Source organism: Ruditapes philippinarum, unplaced genomic scaffold (assembly GCF_026571515.1).
Source record: "Ruditapes philippinarum isolate M1 unplaced genomic scaffold, ASM2657151v2 ctg2293_1_1_1_1, whole genome shotgun sequence".
Classification (NCBI taxonomy): domain Eukaryota; kingdom Metazoa; phylum Mollusca; class Bivalvia; order Venerida; family Veneridae; genus Ruditapes; species Ruditapes philippinarum.
This window is the reverse complement of record NW_026862370.1, coordinates 105,192-129,327: the sequence shown is the minus strand read 5'-3', so window position 1 is coordinate 129,327 and position 24,136 is coordinate 105,192. Positions and strand designations below refer to the sequence as shown.

Here is a 24,136-nt window from a genome sequence, read left to right as displayed (position 1 = left end):
CCATTCGCGCCCCCTAGCTTCAGCTTAAGCAGAATTCAACAATTAAACATTAAAATCGTAAAATTTGAATTAAGAAGGAACTGAAAATTGTAAAGAAACGTTTATGCTATTCTATGACAAGCGGCGTATGGTCCCAAATTAAAAATAAATATACGTGTGCCCTAAACGAGAAAACAATGGGTGGAACTAAATAAAATGGAATTTTGAAAGGGGATCTGAGATTATGAAGGTTAACAATTTAAACTTAAACACCCAATATTTACAGATATCTCCAAACACAAAAACTCAACTATGATAATGTCGACAAGACAAAATCTTTCAATATAACTCAAACAGTTTTTGTAAAGAACTTATCTTCATTTAGTATCGCCTTCGCATCCCCAACTATCCATAGCTTATGTATCAAACTTTGTTACATAGTTGAGTCCCTGAAGTCAATACAAAAGCGGTTTCCATTATGTACAGATTTAATGAAATAGAGAGAAATAAGAACCCCTAAAGAAAGTCCAACACGGCAAAATTGAAAATGTTGCAGACTCGGTTTTATTGAGCCTGTTCATGGACGGTACTGTCAAGTGCTCCGTTAGTCTCTTCACCCCGTGTATCTACTACTTCTAACAGATTGTCATCATCAACCACCCAGGATCATTATTATTTTCGGCTTCTTGTGTCCTCTCTGAGTTTTTTGAGTGTGTCGGGGGCCGCGTCCTGTGAACGTTGCCTTTGCCTTGTTGATCTTTATTCTTGTTTTCTATGACAAATACACTCGCACAAACTGCTTCACTTACAACAAACGGATCTTTTTATTGTTACATTAATTTATTGTGTGTTGAAGGCAGGAACAATAAAATAGAGAAAATAAGAATCCCTTAAGAAAGCCCAACACAAAATTGAATATGTTGGTTATCATGGAACCTTCAATGTGACACGTAAGTAGCATTCCATGAAAAACGGCATATGTCCCCCAAGTTAAAAAATGCTTTTGCAGGGGTGATTCAACAGTATACAAGTGAGGAATACTGGAACCGCCCAACAAGAAACATGAGGGCCATGATGGCCCTGAATCGCTCACCAGAAACAACTGTTTTTCAGTGACTATTGAAATATTTTTTCAAATAAACTTGTAGAAAGACAAGTCCAGGTCAACTTCAACTTGCCTCTCTAGATATAAGGTTTTCCGACACTGATGGTTGTTTTTCTTTATAGTAAAAATGATAGGAACCAAGTTTGGTGATCATCCATCCATTAATTTGTGATAAAATTTGCCTACGACTGTTTTTCAAAATTGCGATCTTTCTTCTTTTTTTAATTATCAAAAAAAAATAGATAATTATATAATCTCATTATTTAGATATACATGTATACTGTTTGTCAGTATTTATTTAAGATAACATAGATTTACGAGTCAACTTGACCAGAAAGTTAACATGTCAGGTTAATTATCTTACTCTCTAATAGGAATGGAAAAAAATGTATCTTTAACTACATAGAGGAAAAAGGCAAAATGTTGTTTTGATGAAATGTATTCAGTGAATATGAAAACAACTTTACATTGTATGAAACAGTGCAAAATTAATTTCAACAAGTCATAACCAAGTTTGCAAAATGTGATTCTGAATAGAAATAATTGAAAGTGATACTAAAATGGCACAAAGAATAAACAAGAGCCACCGCCAGGTGGGGGCAACGCTCGACTATTTTCTTTTTCTTAAAGCAAACACAGAAATGTTTGAACAAATCCTAACGTTTCCTTTTTATAAATTTAATCGGTCTGTCTTGTCACATTAGTTTTGTCTATATACTTTGAATGTCTAAATATATTTTATATATATATATATTTACGCATTTATATATATATATATATATATATATATTATATATTATATATATATATATATATATATATATAAATGCGTATGGTGGTGGTGGTCCGCATGGTAGCGGTGATGGTCCGCATGGTGGCGGTGGTCCGTATGCTGGTGATGGTCCGCATGGTGGTGGTGGTCCACATGTTAGTGGTGGTCCGCATGTTGGCGGGGTCCACATGTTGCCGGTGATCAAGCATGTTGGTGAAGGTCTGCATGGCGTGGTGGTCCGCATTTTGATGGTAGTCCGAATGGTGGTGGTCCGCACGTTGGTGGTGGACCGCATGTAGGTGGTCGACTGCATGTTACTGGTCGACCGCATGGTGGTAATGGTCCGCATTGTGGTGGTGGTCTGCATGTTGGTTGCTGTCCGCACGGTGGTGGTGGTCCACATGGTGGTGGTGGGCAAACACGTTAGTGGTATGCATGGTGGTAATGGTCAGCATGGTGGTGGTCTGCATAGTGGTGGTCCGCACGGTCGATCGCATGTTGGTGGTCGACTGCATGTTGGTGGTCGACCGCATGAAGGTAATGTCCGCATGGTGGTGGTGGTCCGTATGTTGGTTGCGGTCCGCACGGTGGTGGTGGTTCACACGGTGGTGGTGTTCCGCATATTAGTGGTTTGCATGGTGGTAATGGTCTGCATGGTGGTGGTTGTCTGTACAGTGATGGTCCGCATGGTGGAGGTGATCGGCATGGTGGTGTTGGTCCGCATGGTGGTGGTCAGCATGGTGGTGGTGGTCCGCATGGTGGTTGTGGTCCACATGTTGGTGGTCGTATGCACGGTGGTGATGGTCCACAGGGTAGTGGTGGTCCACATGTTAGTGGTCTGCATGGTGGTAATGGTCCACAGGGTGGTGGTGGTCTGCACAGTGGTGGTCTGCATGGTGGTAATGGTCTGCATGGTGGTGGTGGTCTGCACAGTGGTGGTCTACATGGTGGAGCTGATCTGCATGGTGGTGGTGGTCCCCATGGTGGTGGTCCCCATGGTGGTGGTCCGCATGGTGGTGGTGGTCCACATGGTGGTGGTCCCCATGGTTGTGGTGCTCTAAATATTTGGACTTTTGACCGTGAAGGTCAAGGTCATTTATAGATGAAGGTCAAGGTAAGTGTGGTCTACTGAAAGGGCTTATCTTAAGGGTTGTTGTGGCCAAGTATGAAGACAATACACCAAGAACTTAAAAAGTTATGATCCAGGCACAAATTTGCGGACGGCAACGGCTACTGTAACGGCAAAGGCAACCCCGCCACAACTTTAACAATACCTCTTTTTTTAAAGTCGAGCTAAAATTGACAAAATTACATCAAGACAAGCAAAAAATACTTCTAAAACTTAAACTTAATTTTGTTTCTTCATAAACATCAGGTTCAAAAGTTAGTTACCAGAAACAAATGAAACATTTTTTAGGCCTTGAGGAAAAGTCTCTAGATTGACCTTCAAATGAACCTTCAAATGAACCTTCTGAATTCTAGGGCCCAAACAGAAAGATACAAAGCACATTGACCTCAGATCTCTGTAAAGCAAACGGGTCATGACATAAAGATATTCAATCTTTTTTTTATGCATAACATGTACATACATGTGAACTTTTTTCAAGAGGGAGAATTAACTTCAAAAAGCGGGAGATTTTTTAATTGACAGGAAATTTTAAAATGAAAAAGAAGGGAGATTTCTTATTTTTTTTTAAAACAACCCTTTTTCTAAGAAAAATATCTAAAAATTTGACAGAAGAAAGAAGGTGTCTCCCGCTCAAATTGGGAGAGTTCACAGAGAGTATGGAAACATTGCGACATGAGTTATTTTCCCTTCATTATTAAACTATAATTTGAAGAAATGCCATGGCCCAGGGCATTTTTGCTTTAGTTGCTCCTAATATTTTTAGTTAAGGGCCAATCAAATAAATATGAGCACACTTGATAAAAGACTACCTCAGAATGCTACAGACAAAGATTGGTTATCATCCATCAATTAGTTCTGTAGAAGAAGATATCTAAAGGTTTTTCTATTTTTAGCTTTTGAGACCCCTAAAAGGGGCTAAGCAAATAAATATGAGCAAATTTGATAAAAGACTACCAAAGAATGCTACAGACAAAATTATGTGATCATCCATCAATTATTTCTGAAGAAGCAGACGTTAAAAGATATTTATATTTTTACCTATAGCAGCCCCTAAAATGGGCAAATCAAATTAATATGAGCAAGCATGATAAAAGACTACTTAAGAATGCTGCAGACAAAGTTTAGTGATCATCCACCAATAAGTTCTGCAGAAGCAGACGTTAAAATGTATTTCTATTTTTAGCTATAGCAGCCCCTAAAAAGGGCCAATCAAATAAATCTGCGCAACTTGATAAAAGACTATCCAAGAATGCTACAGACCAAGTTTGGTGATCATCCATTAATTAGTTCTGTAGAAGTAGATGTTTAAAGGGTTTTCTATTTTTAGCCCTTGACACCCCTAAAAGGGGCCAATCAAATTAATATGAGCAAACTTGTTACAAGACTACCCAAGAATACTACAGACAAAGTTTGGTGATCATCCATCAATTAGTTCTGTAGTAGAAGATGTTTAAAGGTTTTCTATTTTTAGCTCTGTTGACCCCTAAAAGGGGCCAATTAAAATGACATGAGCAAATGTAAGTGCGACTGCCACAAGGATGCTACAGACCAAATTTGAGGTTAATCTGCCCAGCAGTTCAGAGAAGAAGACGATTGTTGAAGCATGACGACGGACGACGGTAGCCGGAGTATCCCCCCTTTGATAGTAATAGCTCACCCTGAGCCTTCGGATCTGGTGAGGTAAAAAGCCGAATAGAAAGAACTAATTAGCCCAAAACAGAAATGTCGTGCTGAAGGATCGTTAAGAATCGGAAATATAACATCTCTGATTAAATGTACGGGGCGACTTTTAACAGCCTCCTCACGGCACAAACAACACTGATGTGGCGATAAAATAGTGCAAATAAGAATCCCTAAAAAAAATCTAAAAGCAAAGTGATCCCTTGGAAGATAACAGCAAAATAACATGAAAATTGCAGACTCAGTTTTATTGAGTCTATTCATGAGGGATAATGAATAAGTGCAACACCCTCACGCTCCCTAGTACAGGCTTCTATTAATTAAACTGCGATAAAGACTGTGATAAAGAAATAACTGTGATCTTTGTTTTCTGATTTATTTCATTTTGTTATTTTAGGTAGAAAAATACGTACATATGACAAGCCCAACACAGCAAAATTAAAAATGTTGCAGGCTCGGTTTAATGAGCCTGTAAATGTACAAGTTACTGACGGATGCAAACTACCGTCCACGCCTGCTAGCACCGCCTTAAGAAGAATTCAACATTTGACATGAAGTGGTACAGTTTGGAATTTTGAAACATCCGCAGATGTGTTCATATGGCTGTTAAAACGTCGTCTCCTTCCTTAATACTTACATGGACCGTGTTTTCTTATCATACTGATGTTTGTACTCTTCTTGTGATTTGTTGAGATTCTCTCTAGCAACCTCGCACGTTTGTTCTAACCTTTGTCTCAAATCTAGGACGTACTTATCTCATACACTATAGCTGTTTCTGGTACATTTGTGTCTGACTATCTGTCCATTATTCTTTATATCATTGCGTCTAACAGTCCTGTAACATAATAACTCAAATTGTGAGAACCCTGTCCTTAACTGAGGGACTTATCTGTATGCAAAAAGAACCGCAGACTAATATCTGTCCCAATCTTAAGGTCTTTCTTGACAAATTTTCTTTAAATACCATTCATTTTCTTACAAAAAGCATTGCATTTTGGATTGTGAGGGGAGTGAAAAACTGTTTCCGGAATACAATAGAGAGAAATAAAGAATACCTAAAGAAAGTTCAAAACGACACAATTGTAAATGTTGCAGGCTCGGTTTGATGGAACCTGTTCATGGACGGTAATGGAATGTGCAAGTTACCGTCCCCGCCCCCTAGCACCAGCTTAAGCAAATTTCAACATTTAACTTGAACTTGTATTAAAAAACCGCAAGTCTCCAAACTTCTTCCATAAGTTGTGATGTGAACTGACTACCTGTATCACTAAGTAACCTACTCTTGCAAAAGTATCTTATGAGTGTCAATATGCATACATTGTTCGTAGTTATTCCCTATAGCAATTTCATTGGTAATTTTTAAGATAAATATGTAAACCCAGAAAGAAGGGGAGCATTATAAATGTCGTTCTGATTTTTATTTAAACACATAAACTGTCTGAGCGGTTTGAATCAACAATTCAATACCAGTTTGGAGTTTGGACCTCATCAAGACCGCATAGACCGATATTATTTCGAATTTCACGAGACAATATAACGGAGACCAATTCCGCTGCTGTTTTTTATTCCGCACCTTACAGTAGTAGAATAAATTAAAATAAAAGCTTGTATCATATATCTCTTGTAAATTATTATTTTAAAAAAACACCTTTAATATCAGGCTTGAATGTACAGACATGTTTACATCCTTACTAAATAAATTTATCTTGAAAACATAATAAGGACGAAAAGTATCAAAACATTTGTTTATAATTGTTGCCTTTGTTTACCCCTTTTCATCTGAGAAAAAGCAGTAAGTATTTTTTGGCAGTTGATCTATTCTTTGGGTAAAGTGACAAAATCACGAATAATTTTGATTTAATGATCATGAATGTATTTATGTAATTACAGAAATGATGATCTGATAATAAAAAGAAAATGGCAACCGCAAGTCAAGCAACGTTTTCAAGGACGCAGCAGAACAGTTGTCGTCTTTTTCGTCTGCAAATGCTGATTATAGACGGCGGACTACTACTACTTAGGAATATTTTCAATCAAAAGCTGCAAAATGTCCCTCTTGTCGCATTTTTGAAGAGTGAAAGACAAACAATTACAAACTTAAGATCACGTGGAATAATTACGCAGGTACAATATGATCTACTGTTTCCATCAGGTGGCACCGGTCCAACATCAACGGACCTAGACATCACATTAATCATATGTCTCCTTAGGAACATCAAATCATTCGGGCTGAACAAAAACTTTCAATGGAACTCAATTCCTGCACAAGGTGATACCTCAGTTGAGGCTGATATTTGCCGTCTGAAAATATACAGGAACGAGGTAAATGAGAAATGAGATAATTAGTTATGTTTTAATGGTTTGTGATATCTAGTTTAGAACAAAAATAATCTATATGACGTCAAGTTTAAATTATTAGGTATAAAAGTATTTTTTGCTGAAAAAGCTTTTCGAGTATAGAACCATAGATCCTGAGAAAGATGATAATGTTATTTTTATTCAGTATAACTTAATGATTCTACTAACTTAGTATTAGGTTAAGTTTCATGATGTCTAAAAGTAAGACACGTCTTTATTAAATACATTACATTAAACTTCGAAACATATCCATGCTATCAAAGACTGCTTTCATAATTTTAGATTTAGCCAATTGTCCTGCATGCAACTATCATATCTTATTTATTTTTTGTCTTCCCTTGCAACTTTTCATTTGATACAAATAGTCATATCTATCATTCTCTTACTTTTTTAGCTCAGTCACATATCTTCAACAAGTGGAATAACTCTGCCTATCTTTACAACAAAGTGGACGGAGATCGAACAGGTAAGGATGGAATTTTATTTTACTAATAAATTAATCTATTTTTTTCCTTTCAATTCTGTTTATAGTAGGTTATGTTTATGCAATATTCCTTGAGGCACATTATGCCTTAGAAATTCATTTTTTAGAAATGTCAAACGTATGTTTAAGAATATTTGAATAATGAATTAAGAACAAATTAAATGTTAACTTAAATATATACCATACTCATCTTTGGGTAAAATACTTTTACTTCAGAAATTCTTTAAAATCTGTCAAAGTCTGTCTGAATATGTATAATTTAAATAAGGAAATGTTTAAATTATGTTTGTAGAGCTGTATTTCCTGTAACTAGTCATTACTAGTGGTTACATGTAGCGTCAAGAGTTTTAAACATGACCTATTTCCTCTGTGTATATCAAAAGATGTTTATTCTACATTTCAAAAGAGACTGTATAATTATTATCAGTGTTATGGCATGAATTAACATAAAGGAACATAACAAGAATGAAACCACCACGCATGGCGGAGCTCAAAGCAAGTAAGCACATTTATAAAATAAAAAACATACCATAGAATATAATATCTAACGGTATATGCATTAGCAAGGGTGACAAGAAACATGATAGCTGTACAATACGTTCATAAACCAGTGTCTATTCTAGGTGGGGGGCGGGGGGATTCACTCATATTTTTGTGAATTCCCCCCTATTTTTCAGAGGCAGTGGGAAGTTTTTACATAGAGAAAGAGGAAAAAAATCAAGAAATGTAATACATTCGTTAAAAATCCTCCCCCCTGTTTCTCGAATCCTAGAATAGACATTGTAAATAGTGTATTGTGTGGTTGGGTTTAAAGAAGTATGTTTTAATGTGAGTTTTAACATGGAATCGTGACGCAATTCATGGTTTTATAGGTTCTTTTGAGGTTGAACACGGCGGCGTCACCCATACCAGACCTACAGAAGATGATTGATGACTTAAAAGTGAATCCACTTGATCCACAGGCGGAGAGAAGAGTTCAGAAGGCCATAATCAGTTGGCAAATGTTAGAAAAGGGGGTAGAAGCTGATTTAATACAGTTAAAAATGGAGGACGAGAAGATAAAATCTACTCTGAATGTGCAAGGTCAAATTGTGAGAAAGGCGGAGAGAAGGGTACAGAAGGCAATAGACAGTTGGCAAATGTTAGAAAAGGGGGTAGAAGCTGATTTAAAACTGATGAAAATGGAGGACGAAAAGATAAAATATACTCTGAATGTGCAAGGTCAAACTGTGAGAAAGCATGCACAGAGTATTGATGAATTAAACAAGAAGACGTCTGAACATGATAAACAAATACATGACCATACTAAACAAATACAGGAATTAAAGGAAGACACTAGAAGAGGTACGTCGCAGACGACTTTTGTTTACACTCACGGTATTTAAAAACAATGTATAATTATTATTTAGTCATACTAATTTTCTTATCTTAATCACTATAATTTAATATTCTCATTATTTATCATTATAATGCAATCATTCGACTTAATATTCATTTTTATCTTTATTAATCTTTTGATTTTGCTTATTCTTTGAAACGAAATTTGGTTTTTGTAATAAGTATTATGATTATTTTAATCTCACATCTTCGCTATTTTCAATTTAATTTTGTTTTGTTTTAAAGTAACCAAACCTGTCATGTCGTATATAAATAAATTTAAATACAGATAACGTAAATGCTTCTTTTTTAAGTTTAACTACTTATTTGTGTTATTTATATTCACTCTTTAACACTGTCATAATGCAGATGTCACAGCAGAGACAGAATCAATGCGACAGTCTCAATATGAAGAGTCGAAAAAAAGTAAGTGAATGCTATGTATGTTATAATAACATATTTAAAAGATGTGTGGTATGATCTATTATCAGTAAAATTCAAAACAATGTTTGTTTAGAACACTTGTTCATGCTGTGTATAAGTATATGATTTATGAATGTATTAAGTAGAGCTAAATGTAGAAGAACAAATACTTGAAAAGGTTCTTGTAATACCTACATATTTTGTCTGTATTGCAATTCATGAGTTTGTGTTTATATTTTGTTCACTTGACTTTTAAACCCCATCCTGCTAATATAAAATTATAAGAATGCATTAAAATGCATGAAACATATATGTTTATACTTATGAGACATGTCAGCCCTCTTTGTCTTTATTTATAGTTATAAGATCGTCATGCATGATGCATTCTAAAAAAAGTATTTTACATCCTATTTGCGAAAACACTTGACACTTACACAAATGTCATTTCACAGACGTTTTATATTATCAATACATGACTATAAAATACGGAACAACTATGCACGCACAATAAGTTTGTTTTTTAGGTTCCAATTTCTGTGCGAACTTGTCAATTGGTGTATTCAAATAATAAGAAATATCTCAAAATGCATCAGAATATTTCACTTTTATTTTATATTGATATGCCAAATTTTAACTTAGGTATGATTTACGTCACTTCCGGTTTGAGGTCACCTAACACTCTTACATATATGTGATACCAGACTTTAAATGCTATACTAAAGCATTTATCGACAAATTATTTAAAACTTTAGGACAATGACCTCATTAGAGTCTGTTCTACATTATCAAATATTCAAATTAGGGCTCAGAAATAAAGTAAAATAAATTTTAAGAAAACTGAATACAAGGAAGGGCGTAAATTGTGTTCTTAGAACATTTTTATTAGGTTTTAAGCGACCACTTGATACGCATACCTTAAGTCAACATGTTTTATGACTGATCTCGCGTATAAGACGCAGATAATGAAACATTGAATAGCAATAAAAGGGTTCTTGTTACAAATAAATTGAAATCATTTGGAAAAGCAATGTATTTGCTATGAAGCTTGACAAGATTAGGGGTCTAAATAAACTATGTTGTCAGCCTTTGTCTACTTTGTTTGAAAGGCTTGATAACTGGAACAAGAACATAAATCAAAATAAATATATACTAAGTATACTTATCGTGAACTTAAAATTCAACGCAATTTAGAATGGTATTCGGAAAAAAAGTGTAAATCAATGCTCTACTTGAAAGCTTAGTTGGCAGAATTAACTTGAGGGGAATTCCTAAAAATAGTGTTAACAAATGCTCTGCCGGAATGCATAGCCTGCAGAGCAATCAAATGGTGCATTCCTAAATATAGTGTAAAAATGCTGTAATGGAATGCTCAGCTGGCGTAGCAATCTAGCTGACATTCCTGTATAAAGTGTGTTTTTTTTATCTCACCTGTCACAAAGCGACATGGTGAGCTTTTGTGATCACTTTTTGTCCGGCGTCCGTCCGTCGACCGTCCGTCCGTCCGCTATTCTTGTCCGGGACATAACTTTGAAACCATAAGAGGTATCAACATGAAACTAGGTAGATAGATCTCATTGGGTAAGTGTGCAGTGCACAAGAACAGTAACTCTGCCTTGCCTAATTTTTGAATTAATGCCTTTTGTTTATTTTTACACTTTAAACATTGTCCGGGACATTAATCTAAAACTATAAGAGGTATTAACATGAATCTTTGCAGGCAGATAGATCTCATTGAGTAGGTGTGCAGTGCACAAGAACTGTGACTCTGCCTTGCCTTATTTTTGAATAATTGCCCTTTGTATATTTTTACACTTTGAATTTTGTCCGGGACATAACTCTAAAACTATAAGAGATATCAACATGAAACTTTATAGGTAAATATATCTCATTAGGTAGATGTGCAGTGCTAAAGAGCTATAACTCTGCCTTGTCTTATTTTGAAGTTATTGCCCTTTGTTTGTTTTAACTTGTTGACTTTTGTCCGGGGACACAACTCTAAAACTATAAGAGATATCATAGATAGATAGATAGATAGATAGATAGATAGATAGATAGATGGATAGATGGATAGATGGATAGATAGATAGATAGAAAGATAGAAAGATAGATAGATAGATAGATAGATAGATAGATAGATAGATAGATAGATAGATAGATAGATAGATAGATAGATAGATAGATAGATAGATAGATAGATAGATCTCACAGGATATAACTGCAATGCTCAAGAACCTCATCGCAGCCTTGTCTTATTTTGGAGTAATTGCCGTTTGTTCATTTTTACACTTTGAATTTTATCTGGGACATAACTCTGAAAGTATAAGAGATATCATCATGAAACTGTATAGGTAGATAGGTTCAGATCCTTTTATATTTTCTATTGCTCGGTTTACTTACGGTTTCTATGACGACAATAACTATGTTTAAGCTATGAATGTGACGTCATCATTTCATATCTAATATTATGATTTTATTCAACTTATCTCTTATGAAACAATTATGCTTTGTGTAAGATGTAAAAACGAAAAGATCTTCCTGTCAGATCTTGAATCTTAAGACGAGAAATATTTTTTTTCAGGTTTTTGTTAACAACATTTACATTTTTATTATCTTTGAAGAAACAATCATAGATAATTGTATTGATTCTAACTAGTTCAATTTTCGCAATAATTTCAATAATGCATAGTTTTCATTTTGAAAAATTCCTTTATTGAATGTTATTCGACGGTCCGATTGCAATGGAAACAAGAAAGAGCTGTCGGTAGGACAGCAACGCTCGACTATTCTTAGTGCTTGATAGTAAAAAAACTTTGATTAAAAGGTGATTTTTTTTCAGTAGAGAAAAGGGCATTTTTTATTCTTTAAATCCATATTACAGTTTATAGGCCTTGGAGAGAGTTCTATTATGCTCTCAAAGAAGAGTATAAAATTCCAAAGCCTTATGTCAATGGACTTTGAAAATATTTGAACTATTACAAAAACTTTAACGTAAATTCTAAGTCGAAAAAGGGGCATAATTATGTCAAAATGCTTGATAGAGTTACCTCCTCCTGTCTACAGGTTGGGGTCATGATGGTGAACAAGTGTGCAAAGTTTCAAAGCCATATGTCAATGAATTTTGAAAATATTTGAACTATTACAAAAACTTTAACATAAATTTTAAGTCAAAAAAGGGGCATAATTCTGTCAAAATGCTTGATAGAATTACCTCCTCCTGTCTACAGGTTGGGGTCATAATGGTGAAAAAGTGTGCACAGTTTTCAAGCCATATGTCAATGGACTTTGAAAATATTTGAACTATTACAAAAACTTTAACATAAGTGGTTACGCCAACGCCGACGCAGACGCCGACGCCGACGCTCGGGTGACTACAATAGCTCTACTTATTCTTATCGAATAGTCGAGCTAAAAACACACAATAAGCATTGCATGCTCCGTTCTTTTTCAAACTTGCGACAAACAAACAACGCTGTCGTATGCATGGGATACAACACATTTAAAAAGAACTGGATTCGAACTTGTGTCCGATTCAATGTGGAAAACGTATTGACGGATACATAGAAATCAGGAAATATTAAATTAATATAGTCCAGGTATTCCGATTGCCTTTGGAATTATTTGCCTGCTTTATGTTTAAGTGGTTATACAAGAGGTGTACAGAATACTTTCAAATTTCATGGATGTCAAAATAAACTGAGCCAGTGCGGAATATCTACATAACACAGACATAATACATTTCCCAATATTTTAACGGACATTGTAAATAATCAAGAAATTAAATTAATATCTTTAAAACATATATATTATCAGTAAGATAACATTTTAAGGTTGAAAGGTCTGCATGTTGTTTTATTTTAATCTATTCTATATCGTTTAATTAAAAAGGCACCACCTAACACTTAAGTTCAAGAACTTAAGAACATAACTGTTTTCCTTAAATGTTTTCTAAAACTATCGGAAAAAAGTGTTGATATTACTAGTGGTATATATTTTCATCATTTAACAACTGTAAAATAGCTGCTGCATTTAAGTCATCTATATTGTAAGACATAAATATAGGTGTTTTTCCTGAAATCTCTCCATTTAGAGCACAGTATATTTAATATATAATAAAATATTTTTCAAAAAATGATGAGTCTTAGTGTTAACACCTCTTTTTAGGTTTTCGCACTAGGCTTACATATAATGTCGATGGTACACTTGGAATTTAGTAAATAAAAAGATTCTAAATACTGTGACTTTTATAATTGGCTATTTGAAAATGCGTTACAGAAAAGTTCTATCAAAAATTGTTTTAAGAGCTTTGCCCCATACCCATGTCGCTTTTGCGACCCTGTATTTTGACATGACGTCATTTGTGTTATACAATTAGTTATTAAGATTTTTGACATGTTATATGGCCCTTTATAAACAGCTTTTTGGAATTATAACCCGAGCCGCTACAAGCGTGCAGTATTATAAAAATGTATTATAGCATAAAGATGCACAGAAAGTTAGCGTTATACTACAAGCGCGTCAATAAAAAAAGCGATTCGTTCTACCGTTAATAGCTCGTATTTTGAATATGTTATAAATAAAACATTATTATTAAGTAGCTTCTTTACTAAATTTATTGAACTTGTTGAATAAAATAACATTATGCTAGCCAGAGACTCGCATAATATAATTGTATTCAAGTCGTTAAATGAATTTAGTATTGAATCTGCACTCATTCAATATCCTCTATAAAAAAATATATTTTACAACAGTCTTGATAAACTGTAATTAACCAGGGTTTCAACGAAATCGGGTTATTGTAATGCCAAAGTCGGTGGGCGGGCGGGCAGGTGGGCGGGCGTCAACTTTTGGTTTCAGCTCAATAACTTGAGTTTGCTTTGGCCCATTGACACCAAACTTTGTGTATGTATAGCTTATATCAAGAGGTAGCTTGGGATTGCTACCCAGGTGTCTGTGATTAAGGTCAAGTTCACTGTTACTAAAAATAGAAATCCAGTTTTCGCTCAATAACTTGTGTTTGCTTTGGCCTATTGACGCCTTATTTGGTGTGAAGGTAGCTTGTATCAAGGGGCAGCGTTGGATTGCTACTTAGGTGTCTGTGATCAAGGTCAAGGTAACTGTTACTGAAATAGAAAATCAGTTTCAGCTCAATAACTTGAGTTTGCTTTGACCTATTGTCATCAAACTTGAGTGTATGGATAGCTTATATCAAGAGGCAGTGTTGGATGGCTACCCAGGCGTCTGTCATCAAGGTCAAGGTCACTGTTACTAAAAGAGAAATTCAGTTTCAGGTCAAGAACTTCAGTTTGTTTTGGCCTATTGACACCAAACTTTGTGTATGGGTAGGTTATATCAAGAGCAGCTTGGGATTATACCCAGGTGTCAGTGGTCAAGGTCAAAGTTACTGATACTAAAAATAGAAATTCAGTTTCTGCTCAATAACTTGAGTTTGCTTTTGACCTATTGACACCGAACTTGGTGGAATGGGTAGCTTATATCAAGATGCAGCTTTGGATTGCCACCCAGGTGTCTGTGATAAAGGTTAATGTAGTCTATTTTCACGTAATAACTTGAGTTTGCTTTGACCTTTTGACACCCAACTTGCTGTGTGACAGCTTTGGATTGTCACTTATATATCTTGGAGCAAGGTCAAGGTCATTTGCTTACAATAGAAATTTTTCAGCTTCTACTTTATTATTTCCGTTTGATTGCTGTCACATCAAAACTTGGTCGTAGAAAACCTGGTTTTCGTCGCATTGCGGCGCTTCTTGTTCTACATTTAATTTATATTTTATTTATCAAAAAATAAAAGTGGAGTGCGACAGCCAGTATCTTGTGATTCATTTAAAATAATTATATTTTACAGCGATTCATAATTTTATTTGACAATAATGGTGGCTGATTTTTGTGCTTTGTCGTATGAGCATATTTTCAAGGCGAAAATCTGAAAACAAAAATGTCGGAATAATAATATATTTATTTTAAATGGTCGAATTGGAGACGATCAAAATGGCGCTTTCACTTTTAAACACAAGCCTGTCAATCATTACGTTATTTCAGCGGCTTATTGATTTGAATATACAGAATATATTAATGTATGTAATGGAATAGGACCCTTTACTGTCAGACGGACACAGTTTATTAAATATAGGTGCTTCCGTCCCACCTGAACCGATTCAACAAACCGAACGTGAAACACAAAATATACATTGGCAAAATGATAAACTTACACAATACCGTAATAACATAGACTTGAAACGCTTACAGTGGAAAAATTGAGAAATTATTAAGAGTAGATAGATTTCGTAAGCATGACGTCTATTAGAAAGTTTCATGCATAAAGTAATATTCTAAATGAACAAAAAAGTTTTACTCTTTTCTAGTAACTGTAGCACAAAAGCGCTGAAAATTGTTTCCTTGAACGGCTTTCAGCGTTATTCATTCTTGCCGATGAATGGCTGTCGATGTTATCATTAAAAAGAGGCTAATGGCTGATGACGTTACTAACATTTTGATGACACTCCAACTTAAATACCATATAACTTTAACAGAAAAGCATTTTTGAAGATATGGTTTGGAATATTTAATGACGAAATGTTGACGTTTATGAATCGTATGATAAAAGGATTTTCGTGACTTAAAAATAAAAATGCCGCTTCTCATTGGATAGTGTGGTTATTTTCAGTCAAAATTCACGTGAAGTAAAGCTAGCACTGGGCCAGAAATTTGTTAGTATGCTCCTTTGGATGTTGACTATGAATCCATAACATTGATTTACTCAACACAGTTGGGAAATGTTAAAAAAAGATGAATACTTACCGTCCGTCAATTGTGTTTCGTGCGCCGACATGTATATACTGGTACAGCTGTCAACGTTTGAACTGTTGTCCGCCCATTTGATTGTACGGTGTGATATTTTTACCCCTCATTCTATAATCATAAGAAAAAAAATTGTTTTGCGCATTTATACATTTTTCTGCTGAATCTGATAAAATAAATGGGACTAGTCTTTGGCTAAAGTTGTTAAATTCTACCATCAATGGTAAAGTTCTAAAAGTCATTCAAAATAATAATGTATAGTAACATTAAATCTTGTGTTTCCCTTAATGGTGATTATTCCCCCTTTTTTGCATGCATGAATGGAGTCTGTCAAGGTGAGAATCTGTCACCTCTTTTGTCCGCTCTTTTTCTTAACGATTTACTACGGAATACCGTTAGGGCCATCGTGGTTATACGTTAAAATACAGAGGGCGACAATGCGATAGTACGACAGTGTGATGACGAGAATGCGACGGTTCGATGACGAGAATGCGACAGTGCGATGACGAGAATGCGACAGGGCGATGGCGACAATGCGATAACGCGATTGTACGATGACGACAGAGCGATAGTGTTATCGCACTGTCGCCATCGCACTGTCGCATTGTCGTTATCGCACTGTCGTACTGTCGTCATCGCATTGTCGCACTGTCGCCATCGGTATAGAATATGGGATAATTTTACTTTTGTCAATATTTTTTTTTCTTCTTGTTTTTCCTTTCTCTTTTTATAATTTATTTGTTTGTTTTTTCTGTATACTAATAATGTTTAAATGAAATCATAAATTAATAATAATATATACTGAAAGAGTTATACATAGACGGGAAATGTAATAAATTGTGTGAAACTTTAATATACAATGTAATAGAAATATTTCAGATGAAAATGATCTTATGTTGACATTTAAAAGATGCAAAAAAATTAAAAATCATTGTTTATTACTTGTATAAAAAAGACAAACAACATATATTCATAGATCGTCATCAGTGGTTTTATTGTTTTGTAAGATGTATAATTTATTATATTACTAACATTGTAAATAAAGATACATGTAATTAGAAATTTACGCCAACACATACTTTTTTCTATATATCAAACATAAGTGGTCAACAATTTTCACTTTAAGATTAACTTAACAGCACATCCTACTACAATGTATAAGTTAATCTGGTCAGCATATTGTACTAGAGCCAACTGATTCCGCTGGTGGACATAGTGAGACAATGTGTTTCAATGTTGAAAAACACATCTATCCATTATATTTAATCCGAAAAAATTCATACTGTTATTTTTGTTGTATTTTGTTGTTGTTTTTTAAAGGAAACATGCAAAATTCGAATTTCCAACTACCTGCCGGTAGCTAGTGGGGGATTAAGAATAACCAGCTACCAGCTAGTAGGTAGTAGGTTATTCGAATATCCAACCAAATTGACGATTCTTTAGATTTGTATCAATATTATATCTAAGATCGAGCCATTTTGGTGCTTGGTGAACATAGCGCTTTTATATTTCTTAGAGATAGTAGACCTAAATGAATATGATTAAATAAAAAAAAGAAATATAAAAGATATACTAGATTTCTGTGTCCACTTTTTTACATATAGTCAAAGTGAGTTTAGCTCAACCTTGAGAAACTGCTTATGTACAGAGGAAAATGATATTTACAGTGAAGTTTTAATTTATTTTGCAATGTTAGTAAACATTGGTTTATGCCATATTTTCTTCTTATACTATATGGTCAGCAGACTTAACGTACGGTTCTTTAGATACCCTTGTATATTAGAATCTGCTGACCAGTTAACCCATTCCCGCATAAGTGTTTTAAAAAATTGCTGTTTTCATTGACCCCCCCCCCCTGTTACACAAGTTCAAATTGCAATGAAACTATAATGTCGGTAGTTCTACTCAGGTGCCCGTTTGTGCCTAAAATAATGCACGGAAGGGCATTTGAGGTCTTCCTCCACCAGTAAAGCTGGATCGCCGCCATATGAGATATACTGGGTAGGTGTGACGTAAAACCCAATCAATCAATCAATCAACTATGAAACTAGAAAAAAATGCTTTAATACTGATCAAACTTGGAACAAATGTTTACTGAGCCATAGCTGGTAGTCGGTTATTCTTAATCGCCAACTACCTACCGGCAGGTCAAATTCGAAATTTGCATGTTTCCCTTAAAAAAAACAAAAAACAAAAAAAAACAAAAAAAACAAAAATAATCAGTGAGATTTGTTCCGAATTAAATATAATGGGTATATGTGTTTTTCAACATTGAAACACATTGTCTCACTATGTCCACCAGCGGAATCAGTTGGCTATAGTACAATATACTGACCAATTAAACTTATAGTAGGATCTGCTGTTAAGTAAATCTTAAAGTGAAAATTGTTGACCACTTGTGTTAGGTATATAGAAAAAAATATGTGTTGACATAAATTTCTAATTACATGTATCTTTATTTTCAATGTTAGTAATATAATAAAAATTAATTATAAATAAATTATACATCCTACACAACAATAAAACCACTGATGACGAATTCAATGGAATTATCAATATTATTTGTTTGTCTTTTTTATACAAGTAATAAACAATTATTTTTATTTATTTTTTTCATTTTTTTAATGTCAACATAAGATCATTTTCATCTGAAATATTTCAATAGATTGTAGATTAAAGTTTCACACAATTTATTACATTTTCCGTCTATGTATAACTCTTTCAGTATTTATATATAAAATGTTTCTTATTATTAATTTATAATTTTAATTTAACATTATTAGTATTCAGAAAAGAAAGAAACAAAAGAAAAGGAAAAGAAAAAAACATGAAGAAAAAGATTTATTGACAAAAGTAAATTTATCCCATTGTCTATACCGTCAGCTTATTCGCCAGCAGTTTAGAACCGTCCAGCAGAAGGCGAGAGTCGACAATGCGATAACGCGATGACGACAGTGCAACAGTGCGATGACTACAGTACGACAATGCGACAGTGCGATGACGACAATGCGACAGTGCGATGGCGACAGTGCGATAACACTATCGCTCTGTCGTCATCGTACTATCGCGTTATCGCATTGTCGCCATCGCACTGTCGCATTCTCTTCATCGCCCTGTCGCATTGTCGTCATCGCACTATCGCATTGTCGCCCTCTGTATTTTAACGTATAACCACGATGGCCCTAACGGTATTCCGTAATTTACAGACATGTTTACGGTGTCACAAAGGTGATATGTGTGTGTTTATATTTATCTCGTGGCCACGAGATACTATGTCGTGGCCACGAGATAACTAAGTCGTGGCAACGAGATAACTAAGTCGTGGCCACGAGATACTATGTCGTGGCCACGAGTTACTATATCGTGGCCACGAGTTACTAAATAATCAATCAGACAACACCATTTATATGAATTTCCCTAATTAACTAGATTTGTGTTTAGTACATGGATGTACCTACTTCACCAGTCTGTTAAAGTGCCATTTATACAACTTATTGACTGGTCAATAATTTTCCATTTATCGTCACTATGTGACCCTGATGTTTGACCCAATGACCTCAAAATTATAAGATGTCATCTACTGATCAGGTGCAATGATCTTCCTGGATTAGTTTGTTCACGTTTACACACTTTTCCCCTGAAAACATGTTCATGACATTGCATATATCAGCCACCGTAGATGGTAGAAAAGGACAGTTTTTAAACGTTAGCTTTTTCTATTTATAGTTTAATGTAAATTACATTTTATCCAGTGCGAAAATAATTCTTGAGAAGATGCAGATAAAGTCAAGTGCAAAGCTACCAAAATAATTTTAATTTGTAAAAGATTTAAAAGATAAAAACATCAGCAAATAAGATTCTCAATGAAGTGATATTTTTTAAGACATTTTAATTGAAATTAAGCTAAATATTTATCTATGATGTGTTCGTCTGCTATGAAAAACTAACAGACCAATAAGATTTGTAGCGTCTTTTGTTTGTCTATTTCCAAGTATTTTGGGGAATTATCAGAAAATGATTTTTTTTTAAATTTTATTTTATTCCTGAATGACTTCGTTTTCACTTTTCTTTTTGTTAAACATGACAAAATTCTTTCACATGTTGCAATAAAGAAGCATTGCTGCCTGCTTGTCGAGTGTCTTTTCTTGTATTTTCATTGAAACCCCAAAATTTGAATATGTATAGGTTACTATAAGCTATAATATGTCAATTATTTTTATTTCAGAACTAAAGGATGAACTCATTACATGGTACAACACCAATCACAGTACAGTTCCTCTTTCACCACTCACAGATGATCCCCATACCCCTCTAGCTGGGTTCTACATTATGCCAGAAATTGACATACAGACGAATCTACCAGGTGGTAGGAAAGAAAGAACTAGAGTCAAGTCGTTACAGGACCTGTTTACATCTGGTAGAAAAGTTCCCCAGGAAATATATTTATCAGCGGTCGCTGGATTTGGGAAAACAGCATTTTCAAAATATCTCGCTATAACATGGTGTCAAGGTCATAAAATGGATGAAAATTATAACCATTTTAAAAAAGAAGAATTGGAGGCGATATCTGGCTTTGAGTTTTTATTTCTAGTGCTATTGAGAGACTCAGATACAGAATGTGATGTTGACAACATGATTGAACAACAAATCATAAATAATCTTCGTTGTAAATCTGAAATACCAAAAACTCTTTTAAATGACATTTTACGCAATGAAAAATGTCTTGTTATACTAGATGGACTTGATGAATGGTTTCATCCTGACAACGAATGTACAAGACTTCCTAAAAGTATTCCACATCGATATGCACGTGAAAAGTGTGTAATCTTGACAACGACCCGGCCATGGAAGCTTGGAGTCTCAAACTTAAATACAAGTCAAATGGACAAAACAGTAGAGCTAGTTGAACTAAATGCAGCTGATACATGGCAGTTTAAGCTTAACACAATGAAAATATTGATAGGCAACATTGAAGATGATAAACTGACAAATGATGTGTGTAGATTTGAAGAAGAAATCAGTAATCATGACCTTGACGAAATGGAATCCACCCCTCTTCTGTTACTCTATCTTATATGCTTATGGGTTGAAAAAATTCCAATAGGAAATTCAACAGTAGAATTATATACAGGCATTATTCAGCTCCTTCTATCTAGAACAGAAAAGTTACATGGAAAATTTCATTCATCATGTAATACATATCCGAGTAATGTTCCCGCATGTTTTAGAAGACATCAACATTTCTATTGTTACTACACGTTTCTGGTGACCATTGGGAAACTAGCTTTTAATACATTATTCAGTAAGAAAAAAGAGCACACATTAGTTTTTGATGAAAATGTTGCAGAAAAATATCTTGACCAAGAAGATTTGAAATCAAGCTGTCTATCAGGAATATTATCAGAAAGTAAAGTAAAAACATTAATAAATATAAGTTCTAAAATCTCATTTTCACATAAAACAGTGCAGGAATACTTTTCAGCAATATTTATAAGTTTTCAAAATACAAGTGAAGTTCAAAAAATCATTTTTGAAGAGTGCAACTGTTTACAAAATATTCTAGACATGTCAAAAGTGTTTGTCTTTATTAGTAACATGAACCCTAAATTAATGTCTACAATATCAAGTGATTTGATGCCTGTGATAAACAATGATGAAAAAACAAGCAAATACAGAACTTTGACAGGTTATGATTACATGTACATTGATCCATTACAAGACACACAAGACATGTACATTTCTTGTGCCAAAGAAAGCCAGGAAAACAAAGACCTCAAATTGTGTTTACAAGATTTCTTCATTAATGAAAAATGTAAACAAGAAAACTACTTCAAACAATTACAACATCTGTGTCAACAAAATAAAGAAAACATAAAATCAATAATGATAGAAAATGAAGGTATTTGTAGTCTACAAGAAATTATCAATTTGTTTACACTCTCTGACCTTCCACATATAGAGAAATTATACTATCAAGGTGAAATTGTAGAAGAGGAAATAATGAGCTTGTTATTGAAGCCTTTAAAATGTTTAACTGTGATGTCAAATAAATGGGAAAATCATCAATTTGTAGGAAAACGTTGCCTGCTGTCTGCAGAGATAAATGGACGACTGGTAAAATTACAACACCTGGAGTGTTTATATGTAGAAAGTTTCACTATGACCCACGAGGTAATGAAGACATTGTTAAATTTCCTCACAAAAAAATCAATGAAAGAAATATCATTGTGCAATTTAGAATGCAGTGATCATGATACTTCATGTAGGGGTTTCAACCTTGACCTGTCTCTACATTCACAACTAAGATGTTTAGGATTGAGCCTGATACCTGTGTCACAATTAAACATGGATGTATCGTTGTTAGAGGAATGTGAGGTAGGTGAATTATATAAACCTGGTGTTGTGTCATCTTATCTCAGTCAACTACCAGCAGCCAGTAAACTACAATCATTTAGGTGTAGTTGTCTAGAATCTTCCAGTGACATAGAAACAATGTTACAAACATTATCATTGTTATATCATGTGAAAGATGTTAGGTTGTATAGAATCAATCTAGGTGAAAGATCATTAACACTGTCACCTCAAATGATCAATATTGAACGTGTTGACTTGTGGTATATAACAATGTCTTGTTCAGTGTTATATGATCTCATTACTGTTATAAACAAACTACCACATACAGTGACAGTATATATGGAAGGTTGTGATATAAAACCAGAAACAGAATTTGAAAACTTTAAAACATTTATAAAACAATCAGACAATTTTGTGGTCACCAGTGATGGCACCTTGAAGTCTGGAGTGTACGTGTTTCAGTTTAAAACAACAACAACAAGTACTGAGTAACTTTAAATGTACTTGGGAGAAACAATTTATAAATAGATTATGAGACAAGTGACAAGTGAAATAGACATCATGTTTTTAATTTTAAGTCTGACATTTAATCAATACTTTGCTGTAGATAGATTTAACAGTTTCAAAATGTGAATATGAATGCCTTATTGACACTTATAACCAAACTTTAAAGTATCATCACTCTATATGCTTCTTTATTCATAGCTAGTTGTTTTTACCATGCAACAAGAAAACTGACTTAAAGTTTTACACCTTAACTTGCGTTCAATCCTAGTGGCAGAACCTAATAGAACTTAGTTAGAACAATCTTTGAGAGGACCATATGAAATTAGTTAACATTATATTAAATATATTTAAACTTTCAATCGATTTTTATATTAAGCCGTACGTTTTACCACAAAAAAGAATATGTAATATAAATTGTTCTGTAATAATTTTCCTTAAACTGTGTAATAATTAATAAAATTTTTGGAAGACATATTGTTTTTGCCTTCGCCGTGTGTCTGTCCGTCCGTCCGCATAATCTTGTCCGCCCTTCACAGGTCAGACGCCTTGTGGGATTTCAACCAAACTTGACAGGAGTGATAAGTACTATCCCTTGTTATACACATCAACGGCACATTCGCTTCGCTGCACAAAATGGTTGCCAGAGCTAAAAAAAGAAAATTCTTGTCCGGCCTTCACCTGTCAAATTACTTGTGGAATTTCGAACAAACTTTACAGGAGTGATCAGTACCATCCGTAGTTGTGCACATTACTGGTAGGTTGCGCCTCGCTGCACTAAATGGCCATCAGAGCTTTGAATAGAAAAACCTTGTCCGGCTTTCACAAGTCAATCTACTATTGGGATTTCAATGAAACTTCACATGAGTGACCATACATAGTTTTGGGTGACATATGTTTTTGTGACAAAACCCTTCTAGTTTTAATTAAACTCATTAGGAATAATTATTGGGGATCGTACACAAAATAATTAGAATCAAAACAAGATGGCTGCATTAGCTAAATAATGATAAGAACAACCTCCAGCTGACAGAGCTTGTTTTACCACTTGGCAGTTTAATGAAGCTTAATAGGAAATATTATTGGAGATTTGTTTACAACAAATAGCTAGAATATGATAAAGAAGATCAACAAGGGAAGGCGGCGTTCAATGAA

General features: G+C 34.3%; 2 protein-coding genes across 2 annotated transcripts; both read left to right on the top strand.

Annotated features, from left to right (window-relative positions):
- Positions 1–2,643: 2,643 nt before the first annotated feature.
- LOC132718908 (uncharacterized) lies at positions 2,644–2,958 on the top strand. The gene has a single exon (XM_060702607.1). It carries the CDS (start codon positions 2,644–2,646, stop codon positions 2,956–2,958), a length of 315 nt encoding a protein of 104 aa, XP_060558590.1.
- A 3,601-nt stretch (positions 2,959–6,559) lies between these two features.
- Positions 6,560–23,209, top strand: LOC132718907 (uncharacterized). The gene is made up of 5 exons (XM_060702606.1): positions 6,560–6,987; positions 7,418–7,489; positions 8,380–8,851; positions 9,254–9,310; positions 20,349–23,209. The coding sequence occupies exons 1-5, from the start codon at positions 6,583–6,585 to the stop codon at positions 22,967–22,969; spliced, it is 3,627 nt and encodes a 1,208-aa protein (XP_060558589.1). The 5' UTR covers positions 6,560–6,582; the 3' UTR covers positions 22,970–23,209.
- Positions 23,210–24,136: the final 927 nt, after the last annotated feature.

Bases quoted from the DNA above. Each gene is read 5' to 3' on its own strand.
- LOC132718908 (XM_060702607.1), top strand. From the start codon at position 2,644: ATGCACGGTGGTGATGGTCCACAGGGTAGTGGTGGTCCACATGTTAGT.
- LOC132718907 (XM_060702606.1), top strand. From the start codon at position 6,583: ATGGCAACCGCAAGTCAAGCAACGTTTTCAAGGACGCAGCAGAACAGT. The intron at 8,852-9,253 runs GTACGTCGCAGA...GTCATAATGCAG, and splicing joins AAAGGAAGACACTAGAAGAG to ATGTCACAGCAGAGACAGAA. The intron at 9,311-20,348 runs GTAAGTGAATGC...TTTTTATTTCAG, and splicing joins ATATGAAGAGTCGAAAAAAA to AACTAAAGGATGAACTCATT.